The sequence below is a fragment of the Rana temporaria genome, chromosome 6 (assembly GCF_905171775.1).
Source record: "Rana temporaria chromosome 6, aRanTem1.1, whole genome shotgun sequence".
Classification (NCBI taxonomy): Eukaryota; Metazoa; Chordata; class Amphibia; order Anura; family Ranidae; genus Rana; species Rana temporaria.
The window spans coordinates 140674039-140702004 of NC_053494.1; the positions used below are offsets into that span (position 1 = coordinate 140674039).

Sequence of the window (27966 nt, forward strand, 5' to 3'; positions counted from 1 at the left end):
CGCAGGTTTTGAACCGATGCTTTTCTGTACTAACCATCGGTTTGGTCCGATGGGGCAGCGGTCCATCGTTTCGGTTTTGAAGCAGGTTTTAAAATTTTGGACCAAAGGAAAACAGACCAATAGCCTATACACACGGTCGGTTTGGTCCAATGAAAATGAACTTCGGTTCATTCTCATCGGACCAAACCGACCGTGTGTACGGGGCCTAAGACCTTTTCTGACACTTGTTGCTTACAAGTTAAAATCAGTATTTGTTCCTATAAAATTACGTAGAACTCCCAAACATTACATATATATATATATATATATATATATATATATATATATATATATATATATATATATACAGTACAGACACACCTTCTCATTCAAAGAGTTTTCTTTATTTTCATGACTATGAAAATTGTAGATTCACACTGAAGGCATCAAAACTATGAATTAACACATGTGGAATTATACATAACAAAAAAGTGTGAAACAACTGAAAATATATTTCATATTCTAGGTTCTTCAAAGTAGCCACCTTTTGCTTTGATTACTGCTTGGCACACTCTTGGCATTCTCTTGATGAGCTTCAAGAGGTAGTCACCTGGCGCAGCACCCCATCACTCTCCTTCTTGGTCAAATAGCCCTCTCACAGCCTGGAGGTGTGTTTGGGGTCATTGTCCTGTTGAAAAATAAATGATTGTCCAACTAAACGCAAACCGGATGGAATAGCATGCCGCTGCAAGATGCTGTGGTAGCCATGCTGGTTCAGTATGCCTTCAATTTTGATTAAATTCCCAACAGTGTTACCAGCAAAGCCCCCCCCACACCATCACACCTCCTCCTCCATGCTTCACGGTGGGAACCAGGCATGTAGAGTCCATCCGTTCACCTTTTCTGCGTCGCACAAAGACACAGGGGTTGGAACCAAAGGTCTCAAGTTTGGACTCATCAGACCAAAGCACAGATTTCCACTGGTCTAATTTCCATTCCTTGTGTTCTTTAGCCCAAACAAGTCTCTTCTGCTTGTTGCCTTTCTTTAGAAGTGGTTTCCTAGCAGATATTCTACCATGAAGGCCTGATTCACACAGTCTCCTCCTCAGTTCTAGAGATGTGTCTGCTACAAAAGGTGGCTACTTTGAAGAACCTAGAATATGAAATATATTTTCAGCTGGTTCTCACTTTTTTGTTATGTATAATTCCACATGTGTTAATTCATAGTTTTGATGCCTTCAGTGTGAATCTACAATTTTTTTGTAGAATATGAAAGATGATGTTATGCCGAGTAAATAGATACCCAACATGTCATTCTTAAAATTGCGCACAAATGGGGACAAACTACAGTATTTAAAAATCTCCATAGGCGACACTTTTACCAATTTAGAATTACTGTACAGGGAAGGTCTAGCGCTAGAATCTCTGCTCACGCTCTAGCGATTGCGGCGATACCTCAAATGTGTGGTTTGAACACTGTTTACATTTGTGGGCGAGACTTGCGTATGTGTTCTCTTCTGCACGCGAGAACGAAGAATTGGGGCACTTTAAAAAAAAATTATAATTTATTTATTTTTTATATTTACAAATTGCCAAGTTTGCCTAATTTGAATACTGAATTTTTTGTTTAAATCTGGCACCTTTAAGGCTTCAGTAAACCGCAAACGATGTCATGATTCCGGATTACTAGATCCGAGACCCGATCAAAGCCGATTCTGTCTTTGTTCGGGTCTCCAGCCAGCCGGTGGACATGCCACCTGGTCACCTGGTCATTCATGCCTCTCGGTGGGCCTGGAGACCCCGGGTGAGCTGCAGAACGTGGCGGGAGGGGGGGGGGTTTACCCTCCCACTGCTTGTAATAACAGCTGAGGTGCTGATTAGTCGCATCGGTTCTTATTACAAGAAAGCTGACCGTCGGTTCTAAAAAACTGTACCAGGGTGATGCCTGCAGCTACAACCTCTTGAAGCAGAAGATATTTGCGTTACGTCGGGGTAAAGAGGTTAAATTATTATCAAACGAAAACTGGCACAATATAGAATATATATTTTTTAATTTACTATTTATTTTTTCCATCAAGGAACAACCCAAAATAAATTGCTCCTGACAATTACAGCGATACCACATATGTGTATGTGTTTTGCTGTTTGTACCCGTAGTAGCGCCTACTGTACAAACAGTGTGCATTCAACTTTTTTTTAATGCTACCTAAAACACACTGACACTCACGTTAACTGACACTGATACTATTTTGACCTTGATCTTTGACCCTATCCTTGACCATGACCAAACTCAAACCCTGATTTAGCAATTTTTTTCTTATTATTTTTTACACATACCACTTTTGTTAACACATTTCTCCTCTAGCAAGGAGAAATAAGATACAACGTATATTTTTCTTTTTTTAAAGCCATGGCTATCACAGTAATCAGGTGATTGGAAACTCAACCTCCTAGTTCCCGATCTTTAGTGCGAGACCCCAGCCTGTTTCCAGGACAAACACAGGTACGCATATATGCACCCCCACGGATAAGGATTCACTTCCATGAGGCCACATATATGTGTGCTGCCAGCGAGAAGGGGTTAACATATAATTTCTAGTGGTAAAACATGATATATGGGTAAAATAATACAGTAGATGTTTTATCCTTACTAGCCAATTAGATGTTAGCTTCCTAACCTGAACTACTAAAGTAGATTGTGTAATCTGATTGGCTGCTATTTGCAACACAGATGCCACTTTTCTCTGACTTGTAGGAATCATCTTAAAATAATAATGTGCAGTAAAATCTGCGTCTGCGTTTGAAAACTGGGAATGCGAATGTAGAAAAGACCCGATTGAAATAAACTGTAAAATAGGATTTTTTTTTTATCAAATGCATTTTCAACTGGAAAACATTTCAGTTTTGGATGAATGTTGGAGTTTTAAATCATCCATCACCTCCAAAAAATATTGGGGAATCCTGTAATAAGGTCTCTGCACTTGAGATTCCCAATCTGGCCACTTGCTGTTGCTATAAAGAAGGGGTCTCACATCTCTTTCCTGTTCATTTATTACTTTATTTATTCATTTTACAAAATCTCATCACTGAAGTATTCCACACATATAAGACGTTAGTAAGCCATTCACTATGTCTGTTTCAATTCAGTATAATTGGTTTAGCTGGGCTGGTCTGTGATTTCACATTCAAATCTAGGTGTGATGTGGCCATGGTCTTGGATGTGTTCTTAAAGTGGAGCTCCACCCAAAAGAGGAAGATCTGCTTCTTCACACCTTCCCCCTCCACTGCCACATTTGGCACTTTTTGGAGGGGGTAGGTACCTGTCAAAACCACTTCCAGTTAATCTCCAGTCAATCTTCCGTTCAATCTACAACATTTCTGGCCCCTCCTCCTCCCCCCCCCCACTGTCCTCTAGGACACACACAGGTCCCAGAAGATGGCGGCACCATTCAGAAAACACAGCATGACTCGCGTATGTGCAGTAGGAAACCGTCTGAGAAGACTGAAGGCTTCTCTGCCAGTTTCCCATACTTAGAATGCCGCTGCCTGCACCCAATTGGAGGAAATGTCTCATGAAATCCCTGGACAGGTAAGTGTCCTTATAATCAAAGTCAGCAGCTACAGTATTGGTAGCTGCTGACTTTTAATTTAAATTTTTTTCTTTACAGACTGGAGCTCCTCTTTAAGTCTGATTCCTCCCTAAAACTTGGCAACACATAGTATTGTGCACATACACTGAGAAGGAACTGTTCAAATAAATAGCATATAGTACATACGGGGTGATGTATGACATAAGAATGAGAGAACATAAACACCTTAAGACTATACTATTGTTTTCTGGAAACTAGAGTATTCTAAAACAAATAATATGTTTTATTGTATTAATTCAGCTTGACGTTCAGCAGTTTGGCAGCAGAATAAGTTAGGTGTGACAAGGGAGCAGTGATTGTTAACCTTCATGTTACACTTAATAAGCATGACATCCATTATAGATTGCCTTGGTATCTTGGCCAGGAAGCTACAGCTTTCTAAAGCGCCATTATGTGCACGTTGGCCATTTGGTTGAAAATGAATAAATGAACAATGTTATACCCACTCCTATTAAAATAGTAGAAGCTAAGCAAAGCAGGCACAATAGGTTGCTTGCTTTCACCAAAGAGTCTCCAAAACGTAACCACTTTAGCCCCGGAGGATTTGGTTGCCAAATGACCGGGACACTTTTTGCTCTTTGGCACTGCGTCGTTTTAACTGACAATTGAGTGGTCGTGCGATGTGGCTCCCAAACAAAATTGACGTCCTTTTTCTCCACACAAATAGAGCTTTCTTTTGGTGGTAATTGATCACCTCTGCGGTTTTTATTTTTTGCGCTATAAACAAAAATAAAGCGTCAATTTTGAAAAAAATATATATTTTTTCACTTTTTGCTATAATAAAATCCCCCAAAAATATAGGAAAAATAAAATAATATTTTCCTCAGTTTAGGCCGATACGTATTCTTCTACATATTTTTGGTAAACAAAATCGCAATAACTGTTTATTGATTGGTTTGCGAAGCCGTGCGATTCTGCCGACGTATATGTGCAGGAGGCAGTCAGCAAGCAGTTAAGCAAACACTTTCTAAAGTCCTTCTTCGCTTTGATCTCCCACCCACATTTCTCCTCCCCTCTCCTCTTCTCTCCTCTCCTCTCCTCCTCTCTCCCTCTCCTCTCCACTCCTCTTCTTTTGGCAAGCCACAATATACTGGGATGCCTCTTTATTAGCAGCTGAGGTTCCTACATTTCATTCTGGAAGCCAATGGAGAAGGGCTAGAGATCAAAGTTAGAGCAAAGTCGAAGATTTCTGCATGCATCTGGCCTTAGCAGGGTGGGGAGTGCACACAGGTGTAGCATAGTATGCATCATCATTCTTTGACGTCATTTAGAGCAGTGGTCCTCAACCTCCGTCCTCAAGTACCCCCAACAGGCCATGTTTGCAGGTTTTCCTTTATCTTGCACAGGTGCTTTAAATCAGAGTCAATGGTTTGGTATTTTGGACAGCTATTTTATCTAAGAAAATATCCCAAAACGTGGCCTGTTGGGGGTACTTGAGGATTGAGGTTGAGACCCGCTGATTTCGAGCACCATAGGCATTTTTTTTAGCTCTTAACTGTATGCTTATCAGGATATTTAGAAAAGTGTATACTGATTACCCAAGGCAAATGTGACTGGAGAAAAACAACACTTTCTTAAGGGTACAAGATGCAGTGCCTGCAAGCACAAGCGGGAGAATTGAGCCCATTGATGTTATTTGTAAGACCAAGGAGGACTCACAATCAACCTGTGGACCTTTGGGCTTACTTATTTTACTTGGAATAGAGGAATAGTGTTTTATTATAAAATATATAGGATAGATAGATTTCTATTTTTCTATACCGTACAGTTTGCAAGTATATGCATATAATATCACTGCTTAGTTTTGTTTCCTGGTAACAAAAATAAAACATATATCCTTAGTGTTGCAGACAAGCCTATGTTGATAAAAGACAGAGCAGGTCAGCTTTCACTTTGAAGTGTACCCAACTTAATTGTGACTACTCACCTAGGTATTCAAATAGATAGATTATAAGAAGTAGAGGAATGAAACTATTCTACATGCCATCAGTCTTATTGCAAAAATTCAGCTTATGTCCAATCACTTTCATAAAACTCTTTTGTATACATTAAAGAGCTATAGGCACAACTTTTTTTTCATTTTAGATAGAGTAAGGGAGGATTATTTATAACCTGTCGCTTTTTTGGCCATTTTTACTATTTTTTTGCCATCTGTAGGCAGATTTCACTTCCTTGCTATGCCTGAGGAAATCACGTGACCAGTGACGCAACACGTCGGGTGGAGCCTTGTGACATCAGTTCTGGTGGTGTTTTAACAGAAGTATGGTGAGGAGGCCTGTGTGTCACTATTCCCATTGCTTTTTACTGCAGTTTTTATCCTTACTTCATGTAAGCAGTTTTTTTACTAAATAAATGTACTTTTAATTTGGCAATATTGCACTATGGCTGTTCTTTGTTTCCTTTGAGCACCATTTATACAAGTAGTGCCATTCCTTGGAGCGAGCTGTTTCCTCTATATGTGGAATTACCCAAGATGTTTTGATGCCAAGTTTTGTACGTAGTTCTTCGTCTTCGCCTGGATGCCTTTACAGATCCATCAGCAGGATTCCTTATCTGACTATCTGATGAGCCTTGTTTGAGCCTTGGGTCATTGTTGGAGTTGACAGGGCCAATTTATACATTTAACATTCAATGCTTGGATAGATGTTTTATCTGTTTTTTTTCCTATCAAGTTATCTCTATGAGATGTTGCCTTTATATGAACTAACTCCTACCATTGGGTTTTAGTTGGACTTTATTCACATTTATTTATGTATTTGTATGTTTGGATACTCATCATATTCTTTTCATTGAGTATACTACTTTATGGCACATTATCAAATAAGCACACCATTCTCATCTTTTTCTTTTAGATTTCACTTCCTGTTCAATAGCCAAAAAAGGAAGTGAGAGGAAATTCCTGAAAATTAGGGGAATCCATTGGGGCCGCCCAGGTCACCAGAATTAGTGTGCCCATTTGAAGATTTTAATCAATTACTTTTCTGAGGACAACCCAAAATTTAAGATTTTTTTTTACTTTCACTTTCAATGATAAATATAAACAGGACAAATAGAGAGGGTGAATCTCTCCAACAGGGTAACAGACAAAAATAAAAACCTGACATGTGTTCTAATCCAACTCTACTCTATTCAAAGATAAACATTTTGCTAATAGTTATACTTCAACAAATCTATAATGTTTTTCAAATATAAAAAAAAATGGTACTTACATCTTTGGCACTGAGGTTCATTTGGGCCCCAGCAATGGTCAGGACATGCTTTCGGACATTTCCCACCTGAGAACACAAGATTTTTTTATATGACAAGTGTTCATATGACCAGTTCTTGAAATGCATCACATTCTTTTCGAACTCCTAAAATCTGACATTAATGCAGATATAAGTTTCACATTTATTTCAGGTTTGAAACATAATTTGTCTTTAAAAACCTAACCTTCTTACACTGTGCACAAGGTACATTTATTACCAGAGATTTAAAGTGAATGTTAACCCTCACATATAACCAGTTAAGTGAACAGTCTCAGATGATACACAGGGATGAAACAAATCCTCCTGCATAGGTTTTACTTCTTTATCTGTAGTCGTCTCTTCCCTATGGCTCTTCAAAAGGGCAGAATCATGTTTAAAATGTGTCTTCATCTGTCAGGAGGAGGGGCCGGAGAGACTGCAGTTACAGTGTATGAGAGCTGATTGGAGGAAAGGCACACACTCAACTCCACACAGCAGAATAACAGTGTTGTGATTAGACAAGCTCGATTCAAAGCTCTCCCTCCGCCTCTCTCCTTACACAAATTTATCTCATGTGTCTGGAAAACTTCTCATGCCTCGTACACACGATCAGTTTTCCCGATGGGAAAAATGTGAGGAGATCTTTTGGCCGAGAATCCCAGCCGTGTGTATGCTACTCTCAGTTTTTCCGACATGGGGCCCAATGCAGCTGCATCATACTTGCCAACTATCCCAGTTTAAATTCCCTTGTGCCCTTAAGTTTTAGTCATGTGCTGTGCCCTGATATCTCAGTGTGAAGTGCTGCTACTAATGCAGCCCAGCTTGCCATATTGTTGTGTACAGATGTGTTGTGTACAGTTGTGCACAGTAGACCCTGTGTTTACATGCAAATAACCGTAATTCATATGCAAATAATGCAAGCATTCATATGTAAATAGTGGCAGGATTTATATGTAAATAGCTGAGGTCGGCTGCATTCATATGTAAATAAAGGTGCTATTCATATGTATATCATGCCCTTCTGCAGTGAAGAGATGATGTTCTGTAACCTCTAGCAACCAATCAGTGAGTAATATTACTGTACAGTAATCTCTAGCAACCAATCAACAAGTAAAAATCATGTGCTGGGCAATTTTTTTTGCCCAGGGTCCAATCAACATTAAAGATGGCCCTGGTGGGATTGAATGCTAATTAGGATGTATTCAATTCCACCCAACATCGGAGCTCTGAAGAATTTTTCACCATTTTCAGAGTCTGAAAGACTACAAAGGAGTGTTACAGACTCTAGCTGTTGCAGTACGTGGCTGTGGAAGTGTCACAAAGCCACAACTAAACCCAGACTATCAGGGGATATGCAGACTACAGTGCAGCATGGTACAGTGGTATGATCTATGTTTGGGCTGATCGTTCCATTCAAGTCCAGTCAAAAAGAAAGTTGGAATTTAGCTTTAAACCCTAAAGCAAATATTTATTATATAGCAGGTTACTAATTCTTAGCTGCATTTGTTTTCTTTTTTAGGTTTTTATTCTTTTATTGTTACCTGGTGATCTGGCCAGTAAGTCTGTTGTTTTTCAACAGAATGCAATGTCCTGCAGAAGACAACCCATTTACCAGTGACAGCGGTGCTTACAATGTAAACTAAATTTTATTTATTCATGTAAAATCTTTATTCCAAAAGAAAAGAAAAACTGTTGCTTGTGTAATTGCAATGTGAGCTGGAGTTTGGCTTCAATTTGTTAGTTTATCAATATCTGCTAGTCCATTTAACACTCCCTCCACCCAGATGGGCAATGCTGCTGTCCATAGGGGATTCTGTGCTCCTTCATCCAGAGTGGAGGCACTCTAAAGCCCCATACACACGGTCGGACCAAAATCACATCGGACAATTTAAACTCAGACGTAATTCCTCGGAATTTCCAATGGAAATAATCCAACGGGGCATACACACGGTCGTAATTTCCGATGGAAAAAGTCAGACGGACTTTTTTCCATCGGAAATTCCGATCGTGTGTACGGGGCATAATACAGAAGGTGTGTTAATGGCCAGATCACCAGGTGAAAACAAATGGAAAAAAGCCTAACAAAGAAGACCAAAGCCACCACATCTAAGGATGCAATATATAACATTTTTGGTTTAGAGTTTAATAACTCTTTAACCACTTAAGGACCCCTTCACGCTGATATACGTTAGCAGAATGGCACATCAACGTATAGGTACGTTGTCCTTTAAGCCCAGCCGTGGGGTCGCGGGCGCGTGGCCGCGGGGCACTCCTGCGACCTGGTCCAAAGCTCCGTGATCCAGGACTCGCGGACCCGATCGCCGCTGGAGTCCCACGATCAGTCGATCAGTCCCCGGAGCTGAAGAACGGGGAGAGCCGTGTGTGAACACGGCTTCCCCGTTCTTCACTGTGGCTCTTAGGGGGACACAATCCATGACATCACACCTACAGCCACACCCCCCTACAGTTGTAAACAGACTTCAGGGAACACATAACCCCAACAGCGCCCCCTGTGGTTAACTCCCAAACTACAATTGTCATTTTCACAATAAACAATGCATTTTAAATGCATTTTTTGCTGTGAAAATGACAATGGTCCCAAAAATGTGTCAAAATTGTCCGAAGTGTCTGCCATAATGTCGCAGTCATGAAAAAAAATCGATGAATAGTAGAAAAAAAATAATAATTAACAAAAATGCAATAAAACTATCCCCTATTTTGTAAACGCTATAAATTTTGCGCAAACCAACCGATAAACGCTTATTGCGATTTTTTTACCAAAAATATGTAGAAGAATACGTATCGGCCTAAACTGAGGAAAACATTTTTTTTTTTATATATATTTTTGGGGGATATTTATTATAGCAAAAAGTAAAAAATATTGAATTTTTTTCAAAATTGTCGCTCTATTTTTGTTTATAGCGCAAAAAATAAAAACCACAGAGGTGATCAAATACCACCAAAAGAAATCTCTATTTGTGGGAAAAAAAGGACGCCAATTTTGTTTGGTAGCCACGTCGCACGACTGCGCAATTGTCAGTTAAAGCGACACAGTGCCAAATCGCAAAAAGGGGCAAGGTCCTTTAGCTGCATTTTGGTCCGGGTCTTAAGTGGTTAAGTGTTTTGCAAGCAGTTTTGCACAAGTATGTCAGCTTCTGGGTGGGAGGAGAGGAGGAAGACTAGCAAAGGTGATTAGTTGTTTAGGTCTAAAAATATGTTAAAAAATGCATCAAAATGCTTGTGCACACATTTACAGGCACCTCCATTAAAATCCATGGAGGTCAAAATCACGTGGCACAGCTTTAAATAAAGACCATGTAACCTTTGGATTTTGAGCATTGAGCTTTAAGTGGCTGAGGGTAGAGATATGCATTAAGAAGAATGGGAATGGAAAGTTTGTTCTTTGTTCACCTTTGTGCTGCCGAAGAGACCTTTGGTCATATCTTTCAAATGACAGGCTAAGTCATCTGCAGGTGTCATGGCGTTGAAGTGATCATACAGCGTATTATTTCCTGTCACTGTGCCATCTGTTTATTTCGATCATAAACTCATTATGGCAAGATCATGCAAAATTATTAGTGTCTACCACAATTGGGTAGTGGGAGGCTGGGGTGAAAAGGTGCAGAGGAGGCTCCATCTGGCACAAATAATATAACTTTAATCAGTAATAATGATAATTATTATTATGAAGCTACTGGAGCCTAGTGCACAAACTTAATGAGTTCTAATTGATTTATAACAAAAGGGATTAGGAATGACTAGCTAGAAAAATATCATATTTGTCGTGCGTCTTGAGAAGGGTAGGGACACTTTTTTGGAAAAAGAATTGCTTTGACATGTTCTGAAAAGCAGAAGTTTGGAACAAAAGGTCATAGTGTGAAGCAGGAGACTTGTTTCAGGAGGACTGAGTAGATAATTGAAGTCATGTTATTTCTAAGCAATTCAAAAGAATGAGAAAAAGCGACAGTATTGTAATGTATTTGTTACAAAGTAAATTAAGCTTTTACAGGATATTGAAATAATAATATGGCAGAAACCCATTTCTATGGTTATATTTAGGTCTGAAACTGACCCTGCTTGAGTGTGGTGGCTCTAATCAGATGACACAATTCCAATGTCTAACCCGGCAAGCATATTTACTGATCATTGGGATCTGTGAGATTATATGAAGGTTGTATGACCAGTAACCTGTCTGTGCAACACAGCATTTTAAGTTTGAAGCAATCCATAACATGAATTTCCTGATGGTTAAAGATTATAAATTATTATAAACTAGGTAAATATAGTTGTTGGCTCCTGCTGTAGCCAGAGAGGCAGTAATTGTTTGATCTGGTCTGTTCATGGCTTCACAGACTGGGAGTTTGATTGCTTCCCCCTGCCTCTAGAAGAAGTTTCTAGAGCTTAGGGTGGGGGAATTCAAATGACCAGTCTGAATTTTGAGCAGGGCCTAGCCAATCCATGGGGAGGGGGCATTGCCCATTCGGTGGTTGGGATGCTGTTAAATAGTCTCTCCTAAAGGGAATGGATCAGTGAGCTGAGAGGATGGGAGCTGCTTGCCCCTGATTCCCCTGGAACTGGATGCTGGATTACTTTACTTTAAGAGGCTGCACCTATGAACTAATCCTGTTTCAGGGTTCTGTGAGTAGAGCCTCCTTTCTGTGCTGCACCTTAAAGCTACTTCATAGTCACTAGCATAGCTCCCAACCGTCCCTGATTCGGAGAAATGTCCCTCTGTCCCTCTTTCTCCCTCATGTGTCCCTCATTTTGGTCTGATCTAGATAGTTGTATATTAAATATACTTTTAATCCTTTAAAAAGTGTTTCCCAGTGCTAAACATTTCATCCAAATTCTAAATTGCTGCATTTGTTAATTTTAATAGCCACTATAAAGGAATAGTAGTGGTTACAAAACAGCCCTTATGGATTTAATTAACCTTTTTTGTTAATTCTCCATTAAGGGGGTGTGACAGGGGGCATGTCCTATGCCTACATACGTTTGCTAGTAGGTGTCCCTCATTCTCATCTCAAAATGTTGGGAGGTATGGTCACCAGCCGTAAACCAAAAAATGGTTACAGTTTATCTATACCTGTTCTGCTAGTTACTTCATGGTCCCCAGACATCAACCTATAGACTGTTCCAGTCTAGCTATACCTGTTCTTCTAGCTACTTCATGGTCCCCAGCCATCAACCTATAGACTGTTCCAGTCTAGCTATACCTGTTCTGCTAGCTACTTCATGGTCCCCAGCCATCAACCTATAGACTGTTCCAGTCTAGCTATACTTGTTCTACAATTTATCTCACGGTTCCCTGCTATAAGTGAGAAGACTGTGTCACTACTGTTGACAGAGAGAGTTGTCCTTTGCAGAATTGTGCTCAAGCATGTTTGGATTATTCCACACCATCCCCTTCCCAGTTTCTAAAAGCAATAAAATATAAACCCCTACACTGTTCAACGAGCCAGAGTGAGTGGACTGTTGATGTGTGCTTTGCTGTCTCTGCACTGTTGGGGGAGAGAACCTGTTAAATCTAAGAGGCTCCTGTGGGGGTAGCACTACATAAGAAATGTGTTAAAATAGTTATTCAATGACTCATTATCAAAATTGACAGTACACACACATACAAATTACTATTTTACTGTGCATAATTGATAGCCAAAGACCTAAAATGATTATACACCTCACAAAAACACTTAAAGAAAACAACGGTCTACCTATTAGCCTTCCCCAGGATTAATTATTAAGAGATACATCAAATTGTGTAAATATGTAAATCCATAACATGGTCCTGCAGCATAAAATGTATAACATTATATACACATGGTTGAATAAATAATGCACCAATAAAGAAATAAATAATTATTCCCATATATAAAAAACAATAAGTATATAAGATGCTACAATTTATGCAGCACCTTATATTTGCCTGCAAAAATCAATCATATATTTATAGCTAAAAAAGCAAATATCAATATTTTAGTACAGGGGTCCTCGAGCTGTTTAAAAAAGAGCTGTTCACTGTTCATCAGACTGTTTGGGACCAGTAGGAATATGAAAAATGCCCTGGAACTGAACCTCAGCTGGAGTGAAAAAAATGCCCCATCATTGGTGTTCATTGAGAGTTATGCCTCGTACACACGACCATTTTTCTCGGCAGGAAAAAAAACGTTTTTCCCAACGTGATTCCTCTCCAGCCTGACTTGCATACACACGTTCATGCAAAAACCTTCCGACCAAAGCGCAATGACGTACAACACGTACGACGGGACTATAAAGGGAAAGTTCCTTTCAAATGGCGCCATCCTTTGGGCTGAATACTTGATTCTGAGCATGCACGTTTTTTTCCCCTCGGAAAAGCATACACATGACTGTTTTTCACGACAAGAAAAAGACAGACGGGAAACACGACAAGAAAAAGGAGAGCTGGTTTCAATGTTTTTGCGGGCATTTTTTTTCGTTGAGAAAACTGCTAGGGAGCATACACACGACCAATATAAAAAATTGCTGTTTTCTCGTCATGAAAACTGGTCGTGTGTACAAGGCGTAACAAATGCTTCTGTATCAATGGTCAGTGAGAGTAGAAATACCCCTTCATCATTTGGAATAGCGCCCCATCACTAATGTTAGTGGGAGTAATAAAAGTCCTCCCGGCATTGGTGTCAGTGGAAGCAGCAAAAGGCCCACAAGCATTGGTATCAATTGGTACCAATTAAAGACTCCCCCCCCCCAGTTTTGGTGCTAGTGGTGCACTGGTGTCTGTGGCAGTTATAAAGGACCCCTCAGAATTGGTGTAATTGGGAGTGTTTACCGACTCCTCCAGGATTGGTGTTCAGTGGGAGTAATTAAAAAAATCTTATACCCCCAGCATTAGTGTTCATTTGGCACTTACCTATATAAGATCTATGTCTTGTGACATTTATTGTTGTGATGTCACAGCAAAAAACTACACAGGCACCATTGGACAGGAGATCACTCAGCCCGCGGGCTGTAGTTTGAAAACCACTATTCTAGTACATAACAGAATGAAGAAAATAATTTTCGGGAAAATGCAGTTCTAATACCTTTCATTACAATGTATCCTCCAGCATGATTTACTAACTTCTTATCGGACCCTACATGTCACAGGAGGCAAGGGATTCCTTCTCAATAAAACCCCTGCAACAATAAATGGGGTTATTCTGTTGGATCCTCTTTGATTGCAGTCTTCTTTTTTGGGGAGGAAGCTGTAGCTGCCACTTGGCAAAGGGTGATCTGGTAAGGAGGTAACTTTTTATTGGTTCACGTATACACCATTTACTGGTACAGCTGATTAACCAGTGAGACAATCATATGATAAGAAAAGGGACATTTCTGTTTCTGTATTCTGTACAAGAACAGTATATATAAAGTCCACTGTACTGCCAAAATTAAAAGATGGCAACAAAAAAGAGCGGCAGCTTAAAATAGAAAGGTCATCTTTATTGACCATAAAGCAAAGCTGGGCTTTGACAGATTAGCCAGCAGGGAACCAGGACAGGAAACTGACATTCCTGGAATTTGTTGGATTCACACGGATATTCAGCTAACGGTTTCTCTTCACTACTGCAGAGATCAACGGTGTGGGCAGCATTCATTATCTTTATTGTACCATTTTATTTTAGCTATTGAGTCATTTTATTTCCTCACACTTCCCCATCATATGCTTATCTTTCCTTCACTCATCTGTCATACCTTCCAACTTTTTGAGATGGAAATGAGGGACACCTATCAGCAAAAGTATGCAGGCATATAGGACACACCCCATTGCCACGCCCCCTTAAAGGAGAATTGTATAAAAAAATAGGATTGGTTAAACCCACAAGTGCTTTTTTTTACCACTACTATTCCTTTATATTGGCTTTTGGAATTTACAAATGCAGCATTTTAGAAATCAGATGAAAGGTTTAGCACTGGAAAACACCTTTTGATAGATAAAAAGTACATTTTATATACAACTATATAGATCAGACCAAAATTAGGGACAAATGAGGAGCAATGAGGGACAGAGGGGCATTGCTCCAAATCAGGGACAGTCCCTCAAAATCAGACACAGTTGTGGGCTATGCTGTCACTGTTTAGAGCTAAAGGAAACACCGGATACCTCCCATTATGGAGGAACATATGACACATGTCATGTGACAGTGCTGGCCAAATCAATCCTGTGTAAGCTACAACTAAATTGTGAATTGTACCCTACACAAAACTTTCCTTCACTCACAATGGCTGTACATGGCAGTAAGGAAGCAAAAGCAAGGCAAGCATATCCTGCCGGGCATGGTTAAAGGGTCACTAAAGGAAAACATTTTTTTTGCTGAAATGACTGTTTACAGGGTATAGAGACATAAAAGTTAACTGATTCCTTTTAAAAATGATTACAAATAGATACAAATCAATCATATAATGTGCCTACAGTTTCACTTTCGTTTTTAAACTGGTTTCATGTTCCTGTGAACTAGAGAGACACACAGAACAAAAACAAACAAATCCAGGGAAGTCTTTTGTTTTTAAAATGAATCTGATAAGTTCTGTTAAGTTTTAGACACACAGTAATGACAGCTTAGACCACCGTGAAAAGCTCCCAGTACTGTGGTTATAAGGAAACAGGCAACCAGGAAGTGTGGAGATCACAGCAGAATTACAGCTACTTCAAAGCAAAAACGAACAATGAGGACATGAAACCAGGACTGCAGTAAGGTAAAGAAAGCTATTTAGCTAAAAAAAAAAATTCCTTTAGTGATCCTTTAAGTTAAAGCTGACCAAATTATACAGATGGGGTTGTGCACCCTTCAAATATCAAAATCATCTTTGCAATAATAATAAACCAAGGTAATAAAATAAATATAAACACATTTGCTTGAATACAAAAATCGAAATATAAAATTATGTATAAAGTGAATATAAAGTGCATAATCAATTTTTTTAAAATATATAGATATATATCTATATCTGTATCTATATATAAATAGATATATATCTATATCTGTATCTATATCTATCTATCTATATATATCTATTTATCTATCTATATACATATATATATATATATATATATATATATATATATATATATATATATATATATATATATATATAGATATAGATATATATATACACACATATATATATATATATATATATATATATATATATACACACACACACACACAATATATATATATTTAAGTGGTATATCCTCAATCGTAACAAATAAAAATAGCCCACTTCCTTAGTGTGAATCAATCCAAGTGTAGTAATGTGAAACACCTCCATTCTCACAGAACTCTCACCACAATGAGTAATTAAATATGCCTTGAAATCAATGCTCTATAGATGATATGATGATCCTCATCATGCGCACATCCGCATGTTAGGACAAAGTACAACAGCCTCCCATAGTGTAGTATTAAAAGCATAACAATTTAGTTAGTCCCCTGAGGTAGTCACGTGACATAACGCGTAGGGCAGATGCTGAGTATATGGATTATACAAAGGTGGTTTTACTCTTCAATTAATGTACAAGTTATTTTAATACAAATAAATTGTTATGCTTTTAATACTACACTATGGGAGGCTATTCTGCTTTGTCCTATATCCCCTTTCACACTGGGCAGTTTTCAGGCACTTAACCACTAAAAATAGCCTCTGCTGGAGTGCCTGAAAACTGCCTCCCATTCATTCAAGTGTGCCTTTTCACACTGGGGCGGTGCGCCAGGCACCCCAGGATTGAATAATCTGACTGAGGAGTAGTTGGAGATTGATGTGACATGAGGATCATCATATCACCTATAGAGTTTTGATTTCAAGGCATATTTAATTACTCATTGAGGTGAGAGTTCTGTGAGCATGGAGGTGTTTAAAAGAAGTGGAAGTACACCATATGGTTTCACATGACTAAACTTGGATTGATTTGCAATAAGGAAGTGGGCTTATTTTATTTGTCATGACTGGGGACATATCACTTAAATATACAGTATATATAGGCTATACATACTGTGTATGTGTGTGTATATATATATAATATATATATTATTTATTTATTTTATTATGGACTATATCACTTTATATTCACTTTATACATAATTTCACATTTACATTTTTTTTATTTAAACAAACCTGTTTATATTTCTTTCATTACCTTGGTTTATTATTGTTGAAAAGATGAATTTGATATTTGAAGGCTGCACAAAAACCCCATCTATATAAATTGGTCACTACACTGTGGGAACATTAGGTGTTGCAGCAACCACTTTGATCATTTTATTTCTATTTCTGATAATACTTATCTACTTTTATTTACATTGCGTATGTAGAATTTTACACACAAGTAGTGCAACACATTCTGTGGTTGGAAGAGGGGAGACTGTAATGCCTATCCACAATCACAGAAAGTTGCCTTCATGAAAAGAATACAATGCTTTTTCTGAATGGAGGAGATGTACTACAGCCAGAATTACAAGTCTCAGCACTGAATATTTAGTACAGTTCAGGGGCTGAATGAAAGAAACAGCTTTTACGGAATGCAACAGCAGCCAAACACAGGACAGTCATCGATAAAGGTAATTTCTTTTTTACACTGCAAAATACCAGAAATATTTTTTTCTGGAGTTTCAACCACAAAACACTTTGCTAAGCAATTATATATGTCATATCAGTTTTTAGGATAGTTTAGTAATTTTTTTGTATTTCTTTCATAGCGATTCTGCAAGGTATCATCATCCGGTTGGTAAAAATGTTGAATAGAATTTTTTTTCCTCAGAGAGGAAAAAAAAAAGATTAATTTTAGTGGAATAAAATAATATGCTCAAAAGTTTAAAAAGCAGATACTGACTGTCAGAATAAAAATATTATTTTAGCGGTAGAATAGCGGCTGAGCATTACCAGGCTGAGAGATAGCATTGAATGCAAGACCTGCTACGTCTGGGCCTGCGGGCGATGCTTTCCCTGTCCTTGTATTACATTCGCCATTGTAATTCTACGGATTCATTGCCTTCTCCTTTGTGTAGAGAAAAAAATAAAGAAATTATTCTCTATCTCTCCCTTCTCAGCACTTATCTCCTGATCTTTCTTGCTGTTAGAAGGTTAATTATCAAACTGAGGCACTCACTTCAACTTTCCCGACTATATTACCTCACGAGGCATCACACAATGCTTTTCTATCAAGTGAGTGCACTCAGCCATGCAGCACGGATGTGAAAATCAGCCCAGATATGTTTTTTCCTGTGTCAAAGAATATGCTTTTCTTTTGTCTGGCTGCAATAAGAGCAGAAACACAAAATAAAAGGTTTCAGTACAGGAATTAAATGCCTAGGATTTTACTTGTTTACAGTCAATGACAGATTAAATGGCAAATGCATTGTAACAACTGCAAACGTAGATTCACGCAGAGCATCAAATCCAATACAAAAACGCAGGAGTTCATATGTTCTTAAATGACCACCAAAAGCTTTGTGAAAGGCTTTCACAAGCTCTTACGTTTGTAAATACAATAGCTCGATTTTAGACCTTTATTGCATTTCAAAGCATTAGAAATTTGGATATAAATGATGGCTTAGGCCTCGTACACACGACCAGTTTCCTCGGCAGAATTCAGCTTCCGACCGAGTTTCTGGCTGAATTCTGCCGAGAAACCCGGCCGTGTGTACACTTTCGGCCGAGGAAGCCGACGAGGAGCTCGGCGAGGAAATAGAGAACATGTTCTCTATTTCCTCGTTGTTCTATGGGAGCTCTCGTCCCGCCGAGCTCCTCGGCGGCTTCAGTGCTGAACTGGCCGAGGAACTCGATGTGTTTGGCACGTCGAGTTCCTCGGCCGTGTGTACGAGGCTTTAGTATTGCAGACTTTTGTTAGCAAAATGAGCCCATATGGGTAACAAACTGGCTCTAATAAATGCTCTAGGTGATAAAAGTCTACAGTAATGTATTGGATCTCTTCCAGTAACCATACAGTATATGTTTTGTCTGAATGTATAATCTGTTTAAAAATGCAGTCCACTGAAACAGTGTCACGTCACTGGCTGAAGAAGGAACCAATGAGCTGTTCCGAAACGCGTCCTGCCTCTATGACACACTTCCTGTCCACTTCCTGTTTGTGTTCCATGCTGGTTTTTGTCTCGCTTCCTCTGACATCATCCCCAGGCTCCAGCACTATTGTGTCCCCTGAACATCCACAGCACAAGTTGGCTGTTTTCCGTGGACTTCCCTGGAAGCTTTACCATCAAAGACTGGGACTGCCCTGCCACTGGAACATCTTCTGGACACACTTACCTGCTACATGCCTGTTTCAACCATCTTGTAAGTGTTTTTAACCCCTTTAAGTTTTATACTTCTGCACTTAGAGGCGCCTTGTTTGTTTTTCTGTTTCACTGAAACAGTGTACAGTCCTTTCACTGTTCCCTTATAACTGTACCCAGTTTTTGGACCTTAAAGTATTTACATAATCTTAACAAACAGTAAAATTGCTTTAAGCAAGCCATTCCTAACCTCTGTAGCAGCTTGTACTCTGAAAAAAGCCATTCTCAAAGATCATCAATAAGAACAACAAAGATTCTGTCAGTTTTTCAGGCGGACCTGCTCGCATCCTCCATTCACCCCTATTGACCAGTGGGTGTAAATGGACTTGTGTCCACATCTGCTCCCCATTCACACCTGAGACCTTGTAACACTAATGACTCACGTGACACTGGGGAGGGAAAATGGCTAATTGGGCCCAATTTGGACATTTTCACTTAGCGGTTTACTTTTGTTGCCAGCAGTTTAGACATTACAGGGGCTGTAAAGGTTATTTTTTTATTTTCTAAATAGGTTCCTTTAAGCTAGTGCATTGTTGGTTCACATACCTTTTCCTTCGATTTCCCTTCTGAATGTTTTGTTTCTTTGTCTGAATTTCTCACTTCCTGTAAGCTTGCGCCCATCATCTAAGCCATTCTGGCTGGGGGGTTAGTCAGCGTGCTCGCCCCCTCCCTTGGGACTACATCCCTGTGGGGAGACACTGTGAATGTTCACAGAGTCCCAAGGGAGGGGGCGAGCACACTGACTAACCCCGAGCCAGAATGGCTCGGATGATGGGGGCAAGCTTACTGAGGAGGAACAGGAAGTGAGAAATTCAGACAAAGAATAAAACATTTAGAAGGGAAATTGAAGGAAAAGGTAAGTGAACCAACAATGCACTAGCTTAAAGGAACCTATTTAGAAAATAAAAAACAAACCTTTACAACCCCTTTAACCACTTAAGGACCACCTCCTGCACATATACGTCGGCAGAATGGCACCGCTGGGCACAAGCACGTACCTGTACATCCTCTTTAAGTGCCCAGCCGTGGGTCGTGGGCGCGCTCCCGCAACCCGGTCCGAAGCTCCGTGGAGTCCCGCGATCGGTCCCCGGAGCTGAAGAACGGGAGAGGTGTGTGTAAACACACCTTCCCTGTTCTTCGTTGAGGCGCTGTCATTGATTGTCTGTTCCCTAATATAGGGAAAGGCGATCAATGACGTCACACGTCCAGCCCTGCCCCCCTACAGTTAGAAACACATATGAGGTCACACTTAACCCCTTCAGCGCCCCCTAGTGGTTAACTGCCAAACTGCAATTGTCATTTTCACAGTAAACAATGGATTTTTTTATAGCATTTTTTGCTGTGAAAATGACAATGGTCCCAAAAATGTGTCAAAATTGTCCGATGTGTCCGCCATAATGTCGCAGTCACGAAAAAAAATTGCTATTCTGTAAAAATCCCCTATTTTGTAAACGCTATAAATTTTGCACAAACCAATCGATAAACGCTTATTGCGATTTTTTTACCAAAAATAGGTAGAAGAATATATATCGGCCTAAACTGAGGAAAAAAAATGTTTTTATATATTTTTGGGGGATATTTATTATAGCAAAAAGTAAAAAATATTACATTTTTTTCAAAATTGTCGCTCTATTTTTGTTTATAGCGCAAAAAATAAAAATCGCAGAGGTGATCAAATACCCCCAAAAGAAAGCTCTATTTGTGGGAAAAAAAGGACGCCAATTTTGTTTGGGAGACACGTCGCAAGACCGCGCAATTGTCAGTTAAAGCAATGCAGTGCTGAATCGCAAAAAGGGGCCTGGTCCTTTACCTGCATTTTGGTCCGGGTCTTAAGTGGTTAATGGCATGTGTTGAGTTATTTTGAGGGGATAGCAAACACTGTTATACAAGCTGTACACTTTGTAGCAAAGTGTCATTTCTTCAGTGTTGTCACATGAAAAGATATAATAAAATATTTAAAAAAATGTGAGGGGTGTACTTAATTTGGTAAGATACTGTATATATGAGAAGCAGAGCAGATTGATGACCTCATCTTTCTGTTGTCACACTGTCCTCTCTCAGGATGCCCCTTTTTTGCACATGAGGACTACTGCACATCTGCAATACGAGGGGTTGCTGATAAGTACTGAGCCTTACCCAGAAAAAAATTGAGCGCAGAAGCTTTAAATTGCAGGGTGTACTGGCCAATTTGTCTTTATTCAATGGTGCAAATATCAACGACCTATGATTTTAACTTATCTTTCCTTTTCAGGTCCAAAGTTAACATGGCAGCACCTCTAGAAAAATTCAAAGTGGAAGAGCATAGGACCATAATCAAGTTCCTGTGTTTCTCTAAGGGAGGGTGTGAAGCAGATCCATGACAAAATGTCACAAACTTTGGGTGACAGAGGCCCTCCATATGCAAAGTTAAACAGCGGGTTGCCAATTTTAAAACTAGTCATTTCGGTGTTGAAAGTGAGAAAGGCATATTTCTGTCTCTGTGCCTACAAATATGAAAGCCATCCATGACATGATCATAGAGGACCACCGAATATCAGTCAAAAGTATTGATACATATCTGGGAATATCAGGTGAGAGAGTTGTTACCATTATCCACAGCAACTTGGAAATGAGAAAGCTTGAAACAAAGTAGATCCCAAAACCTTTGCAGGCACAGAGACAGAAACAGGCCTTCCACTGGGTTTCTCAATTTCAACACCGAAATGGGCAGTTTTAAAATTGACGATCCAATGTTGTATATGAAGGGACACTGTTACCCAATGTTTGTGACATTTCATCATGGATCTACTTCGCACCCTTCCCTTGGCGAAACAGGAACATGATTATGGTCCTATCCTCTTCCATATTGAATTTTTCTGGATGTGCTGCCATTTTCACTTTGGATCTAAAAAATTTAAGATAAGTTGAAATCATAGGTCGTTTATTTTTGCACAAAGACATTTATTTGTCTTTTATATCTGCCTGGACTTTATGTTTATGGGCTTGTTCACACCAGCCTCCATGCTTGCATTATTTTTTTTGCAATACCTGCTTCTGGCATTCATGTATACATATGTCCTCAGAGACAGGTCTTCGGATTTTGTGCTACAGATCTGAACATGTTTATGCACCTGTGTGAATGTCTCTATTAAAAACAAGGCAGCTACATTCAGATCCACAAATAAAAAAACGATTGTAAATGCTCTATATTACGGGCATGTGAATGAAGCCTACAGATAATCGATAAGTACAGTACTGATTCATGTTGCATACAGTATATACGGCATAGTAGGCTTCCATTACAGTGTTAAATAAAGCATTGTAAAATGAATACACTCCCTTTATACTATATTTGGATTCTAAAATTTTTTTTTCTTTTAACAGAGCGCAATCTTCGAAATCTCAGGATAACATGGCATGAAGCTGAAGTATAAAGGCAATTTGTTAAGTGGTGTGTGCTGACACCAGTAATTTGGCTCCTCTCTTCTGATTCCAGGCACTGTATTGCTCCCTCTCCTCAATGTTCCAACTGGCAGTAATAGCTCATTCCACTGACTCAGCTCTGCTGTCTTCAATACAGTCAACCACACACACAAAAAAAATCCTGCTTCTTATTCCGGTGCCTTTGTTATGATTCCCCCTCTCCCTCTCACGTTTGACCACTGCTGTCGTTCGCAAGAACACCAAATTTAATTTGTCTAAGATGCAGACAATTCTTGTCCGGCTCACACTTCTGCGAAGGCATGGGGCAGCACAGCGAAATCTACCATTCCCGACTCTCCCACACTCACACACAATAGTACATTACCTTCAAAGGACATAATTAGGTAGAACTAGGTCCAGACTGACCGACAATTCAGCCTTGATTTAATGGGCTCCCCAGCCGTGACAGACGTGTACGCATTATTGCTGTTACTTTGCAATTTTGCAAGCGGTTGGGGTTTGTTCTGCTTCAAAATAAGCTTTCTCCAGATATTTTAGTTATTCACAGGGTTTAATCTCACACATCACTTTCAGCTATTAGCAGTATGTAATGGCTCCTGCGTCTCCAGTGAGGTTTTCTAAAGTAACAAACTACCAACTCTTCACTCCTACAACATAAACACCTTTCAGAATGTCGGCCTATCTTTTTTTTTAACAGAAGGTGAAAATAAAAATATTTTTTTCTGTGTATTATATTAGGGTTATGTTATAGTGTACTGTAATTTTTTATTTTATTTAATTGTGATAATCTGCTAGCATAAATAGAAATATAAAAAATAAAATACAAAACATTGCAGTTATTGTGGCAGTATTAGGTTTCATGGCACGGTTTAGACAGGTACACTTGAAGCCCAATAAAAGTTACAGAATAGATATGCAGTCAGACAATGTACTAACAACCTTAATTTTTATAGTCTTATTTCTGCACCCCAGCTTCAGCTCTTTTGGAGGGTGTATTAATATGACCATGCCGACAATGGGCACCAGTTAGACCTACTTCACAGATTTGCTCAGACATATACCCTCTCTCCTTCTGTAATTCATGCTCAAGTGAAGAAGTTTGCACTTAGGAGTGTGGCTGTTACACAGCTATGCAAAAATAGACCCCTGTAGTGAGGGAGCAGGAAGCATCATTGCATCATGGCATTTCCATGAAAAATAAAACCTGATCACAATAATAACTTTCTTATAACTTGTAGGGGTACACCTTAAAGTGGATGTAAACCCAAAAAACCTGTCTAAATAAAAAGTCCTTTCCGTCCCCTTGCTTCGCGTGGCATACATTACCTCTCACAATGAACTGTGGATCACCCCCCATATTATGATAAACATCCAGGAATGTGCATGTGTCCAAGCTAGTACACAAGATATGTAAAAACCCTGTCACTCGAAGCAAGGGGACGGAAAGGACTTTTTATTTAGACAGGTTTTTATCTGGAAGTCTGTTAATTTTCACTGAACAATAAAAGTGGATTGCTCAGAGCTGGATTAACTATGTGTGGCAAGACTGGGCACAGATGATAGGAAATCTTATTCTCTACATTGTGACATTAAAAAAAATGCAGGTGTGACCTATGTTACACTAAATGATCGATGTATGGGTCCTTGAATACTTTAAATACTGTACAAAAACACGCTGAGATACTTTTGTATTGTGTTTTGAAAATCTTTAATAAACATTATTGAAACTAACTTGTAGGGGTGCAGGACTGTACAGAGATTTAATGGAACAAGACATCAAATGGGTTTCAAAGTGTAACTAAATGCAAAAAAAGTAAGGTGGGTATAACCACATTTTTTTGTCATCCTTGTTCCATTGGGGAAATTTCACTTCCTGTTCCATAACCACAACAGGAAGTAGGAGGAAATCCCTTCAAAGTGAGGGAATCCCAGGGCGTTACCAGGGTCACCAGAACTAGTGTCCCCATTGGAAAATGTCCATCTATTAGTGCGCTGATGTCAACCCAAAATTTGGGATTTTGTTTTACTTTCACTTTTGATAATAACAGTATACTGGACAAATAAAGAGAGCAAATCTTCCCAACGGTGGCTCAGACAGCAATAAAAAGTCAGGAGTTCTAATCCCACTCTAAAAAGTTTTGCCTTTAGTTACACTTTAACACTTTGTTGCCTATAATGAAAATTACAGCATTTTACATTCTTATAGTTGCTCCCATTGTGTTATGTATAATGTAGGAGCATGTAGGATTTCCTATGTTGGAACTATGTTGTTAAATCTAATACATAAAATAAAGCTGCGCTTGCAAAAAAGAGCCTGGGTAGTCACCTTTCCTGGTGCCTGTGCTGCTGATCGCTTCTGTAATAAGGACAAATGATTGGCCCTACAAAGTGAACACTAACAAGGTGAGCATATACCTTGCTAGATGGACAGCCACCAATCATTTTAGTAAACCAACCCCAATGCAGTTTTTATATATATATATATACTGTATAAAAAAAATCTTGCTTATTTAGCCATTAAGTGTACAAACTAAGCTCTGTATGCTCTGTTTATAAAAAAAGAAAACTGAAATTGCCATTTGTCTATCTATAGCCATTTGTGATTCTGTATGTATATTTGTTTTCTGTGGATTGTGCAAAAAAAAAAAATCAATGTTCTATAGGCTTTCCTCTAATTGAATGTAGTTTTATTGTGGGCAGTAATAAAATACTGTGCTATAGCAACTAAGTGAAGCTGAGGAGCATAGACAATACAAAAAATATTGTAACAGGAGATACAATATAACAATTCTAGAGAACGCAAAAGGGAATTAGCAAACAGAGAAAATACATCATTTTGCAACTCCAAGCTCAAAGCTCAAATATTCTTAACAAGCCAAATCCCATGCTTTTAAATTGCCTTGTTCACTCATTCAGCATTCAGCATTCAGGTGTTTGTAGTTCAGAAGCTTAAAATGGTACATGAGCTACTTTTGAAACAGAATGAGATGGTTGTGGTCCTACTGACTTCAATGAGAAAGTGCAAAAATGTGTATTGCACACATATATTTTATGAAGTCTCTACTGTTACTCTTGGTGATTCTTATTCACAATTCACCACACTTGCAAATCAGAAATCATAATAAATCAATCCTTTAAATAGTGTTTAGTAACTCCCACCACCATTGTGCCTGAGCGCTCACCTCCAGATATAGACCTGAATAAATCAAGTCACACTGCTCTGGATCGACCTGGCTTCCACGCTGGTGTTATAATGGTGGCACTCTTCCTTATGAGCTCAATGATGGCGACATTTAGAACCTCAAGGGTAAAAAGGTGTGGCCCCTTTAAGGGTGCAAATCTGTATCTTCCACCACTCTGCAAATAAGCTGATGGAGGAGGATATCAAGATTTCATATGCTCCCATTATAAAAACCTATTCAGCCAAGAACATGCAATTCTGCTCCAAAGATGCTCTTGTATGTGACTTCACATTTAAAGATGCATGAAAATACGTGCAAAAATTGTGAAAAAAGCCTACGTATGCTATGCTCAAGTGGGGCTAAAAGTCCCATATAATGTCTGCAATGCGATGGGCAGAGATGAAAACGCAAGCACACTGATCTCGTGTTTGCTGTTGTGGTCACACTCCAAATTGAACCAGAAAATATGTGTCACTCCTGGACCATCTCACCCACCATAAATCAACAGAATGAAGAAAGGGGGGTAAAGAAGAGTGATGTTAATGTGAACATGAACCTAACTGAGGTGCTAAAAATTGTATCACCAGAGTGATGATAAAAAATTGTTTATAATTAATATTACGAGATTGAGTTAGAATAACTCAATACTAAAAGAAATGATATAGTCACAACCATATCATAGGATGATTAAGCAGCACATCTTACGACTAAGTGGATCTGGCTTCCACTGGTCACTGCCTTGGTTATCCTTGCTCCTCGTACCGCTGGGACCCCTTGGGAGCCGCGTTCTGACGTTTTTGGTTCAGTCACTAACAGAATTGGTGAGCACACAGATACTTTTTTTTTCTTGACAAAAAATGTATAATGTATTATAATATACTAATTTGATGTGTATTAATGGCGTATTTTTATGTCACACACAGACCACTTAAATCAAAAAGAAAAAGTTGCAAGGCCCTGACGAAGCACCAAAGTGCGAAACTTTTTGGCAACCCGCATACTATAACTTATTTCGCTCTTTGTAACTATTGTGGTCCAATTCATGTTTATAATTGTTTTAATGAACTATATATATTAAAACTTTTGATAAATTTGTGAACCTTCTGTGTTTTGTGTACTTACCTTTTTATAACAACTGACATTTCTCACTCAAAAATCCCCACATTTGGAAGAGGGTCTCTCTCTCCCATAATTGTTCTCTGTTTTTTATTGTCTCTATTCATGGGATTGTGAGTGATTGTCAATTGGATCTGGAAACAGTCCCACCATTCTTTTCTTTTTTATATATATTTAATATCTTCACGTTTTCACACGTGTGTATACAATTAATATAATTTTTATGTCGTATCACACAACCTTTATATTTATTTATTTTTGCATATTGTACCTATTCTATATTATTTAGGTACCAGGATCAGGTTATGTATTTAAGCACTGATTGATACATTTTATGGTTCATATATATTATCGCCCTTTTTAATATTTCTACATTCAATAAGTGCTTATTATTTTTACATCCTCATCCATGGGTTTTTTTTTTGCATATCATCTTTGAGTGTGGAGTGTGCACAGAGATTCACGTTTTTTTTTTTTTTTGCATCAATTTTTTGTGTATGATATGTGGTTGTGACTATATCATTTCTTTTAGTATTGAGTTATTCTAACTTAATCTCTTAATATTAATTATAAACAATTTTTTATCATCACTCTGGTGATACAATTTTTAGCACCTCAGTTAGGTTCATGTTCACATTAACATCACTCTTCTTTACCCCCCTTTCTTCATTCTGTTGATTTATGGTGGGTGAGATGGTGCAGGAGTGACACATATTTTCTGGTTCGATTTGGAGTGTGACCACAGCAGGAATCTGGAAGACTTTTAGTGGTTATTGTTATTATCTTGATTATCAGCAAGCGCCATTTGCCCTTCCCCTTATTTATCATATTTATTAGTGTGTGAGCACTTTTTGGCGTGGCTGCTGCTTAGTATATATTTAATTTAGTTTATTTTATTTTAGTTTATGTTTGCTCTAGGTAGTGTGGTTTGCGCATTAGTTCCCCCCATTATTCAAAAGCTGTTATTTGTTTTCAGTTATGAGCTCAGTCCACATTAAGAGCCAGTTCACACTGGAGCGACTCGTCAGGCGACTCAGCCGCCTGACAAGTCGCGTCCCATTCTATTCAATATAACCGTTCTAATAGG

The 27966-nt window shown here is 38.8% G+C and overlaps 1 protein-coding gene across 1 annotated transcript in view; it reads right to left on the reverse strand.

Moving 5' to 3' along the window:
- Positions 1 to 27966, reverse strand: part of ERBB4 (erb-b2 receptor tyrosine kinase 4) — a 1211692-nt gene that overhangs the window by 375500 nt on the left and 808226 nt on the right. Inside the window, exon 5 of the mRNA XM_040358486.1 lies at positions 6839 to 6904. Within this exon, the coding sequence (XP_040214420.1) occupies positions 6839 to 6904 (66 nt within the window). The remainder of the gene's footprint in view (positions 1 to 6838; positions 6905 to 27966) is intronic.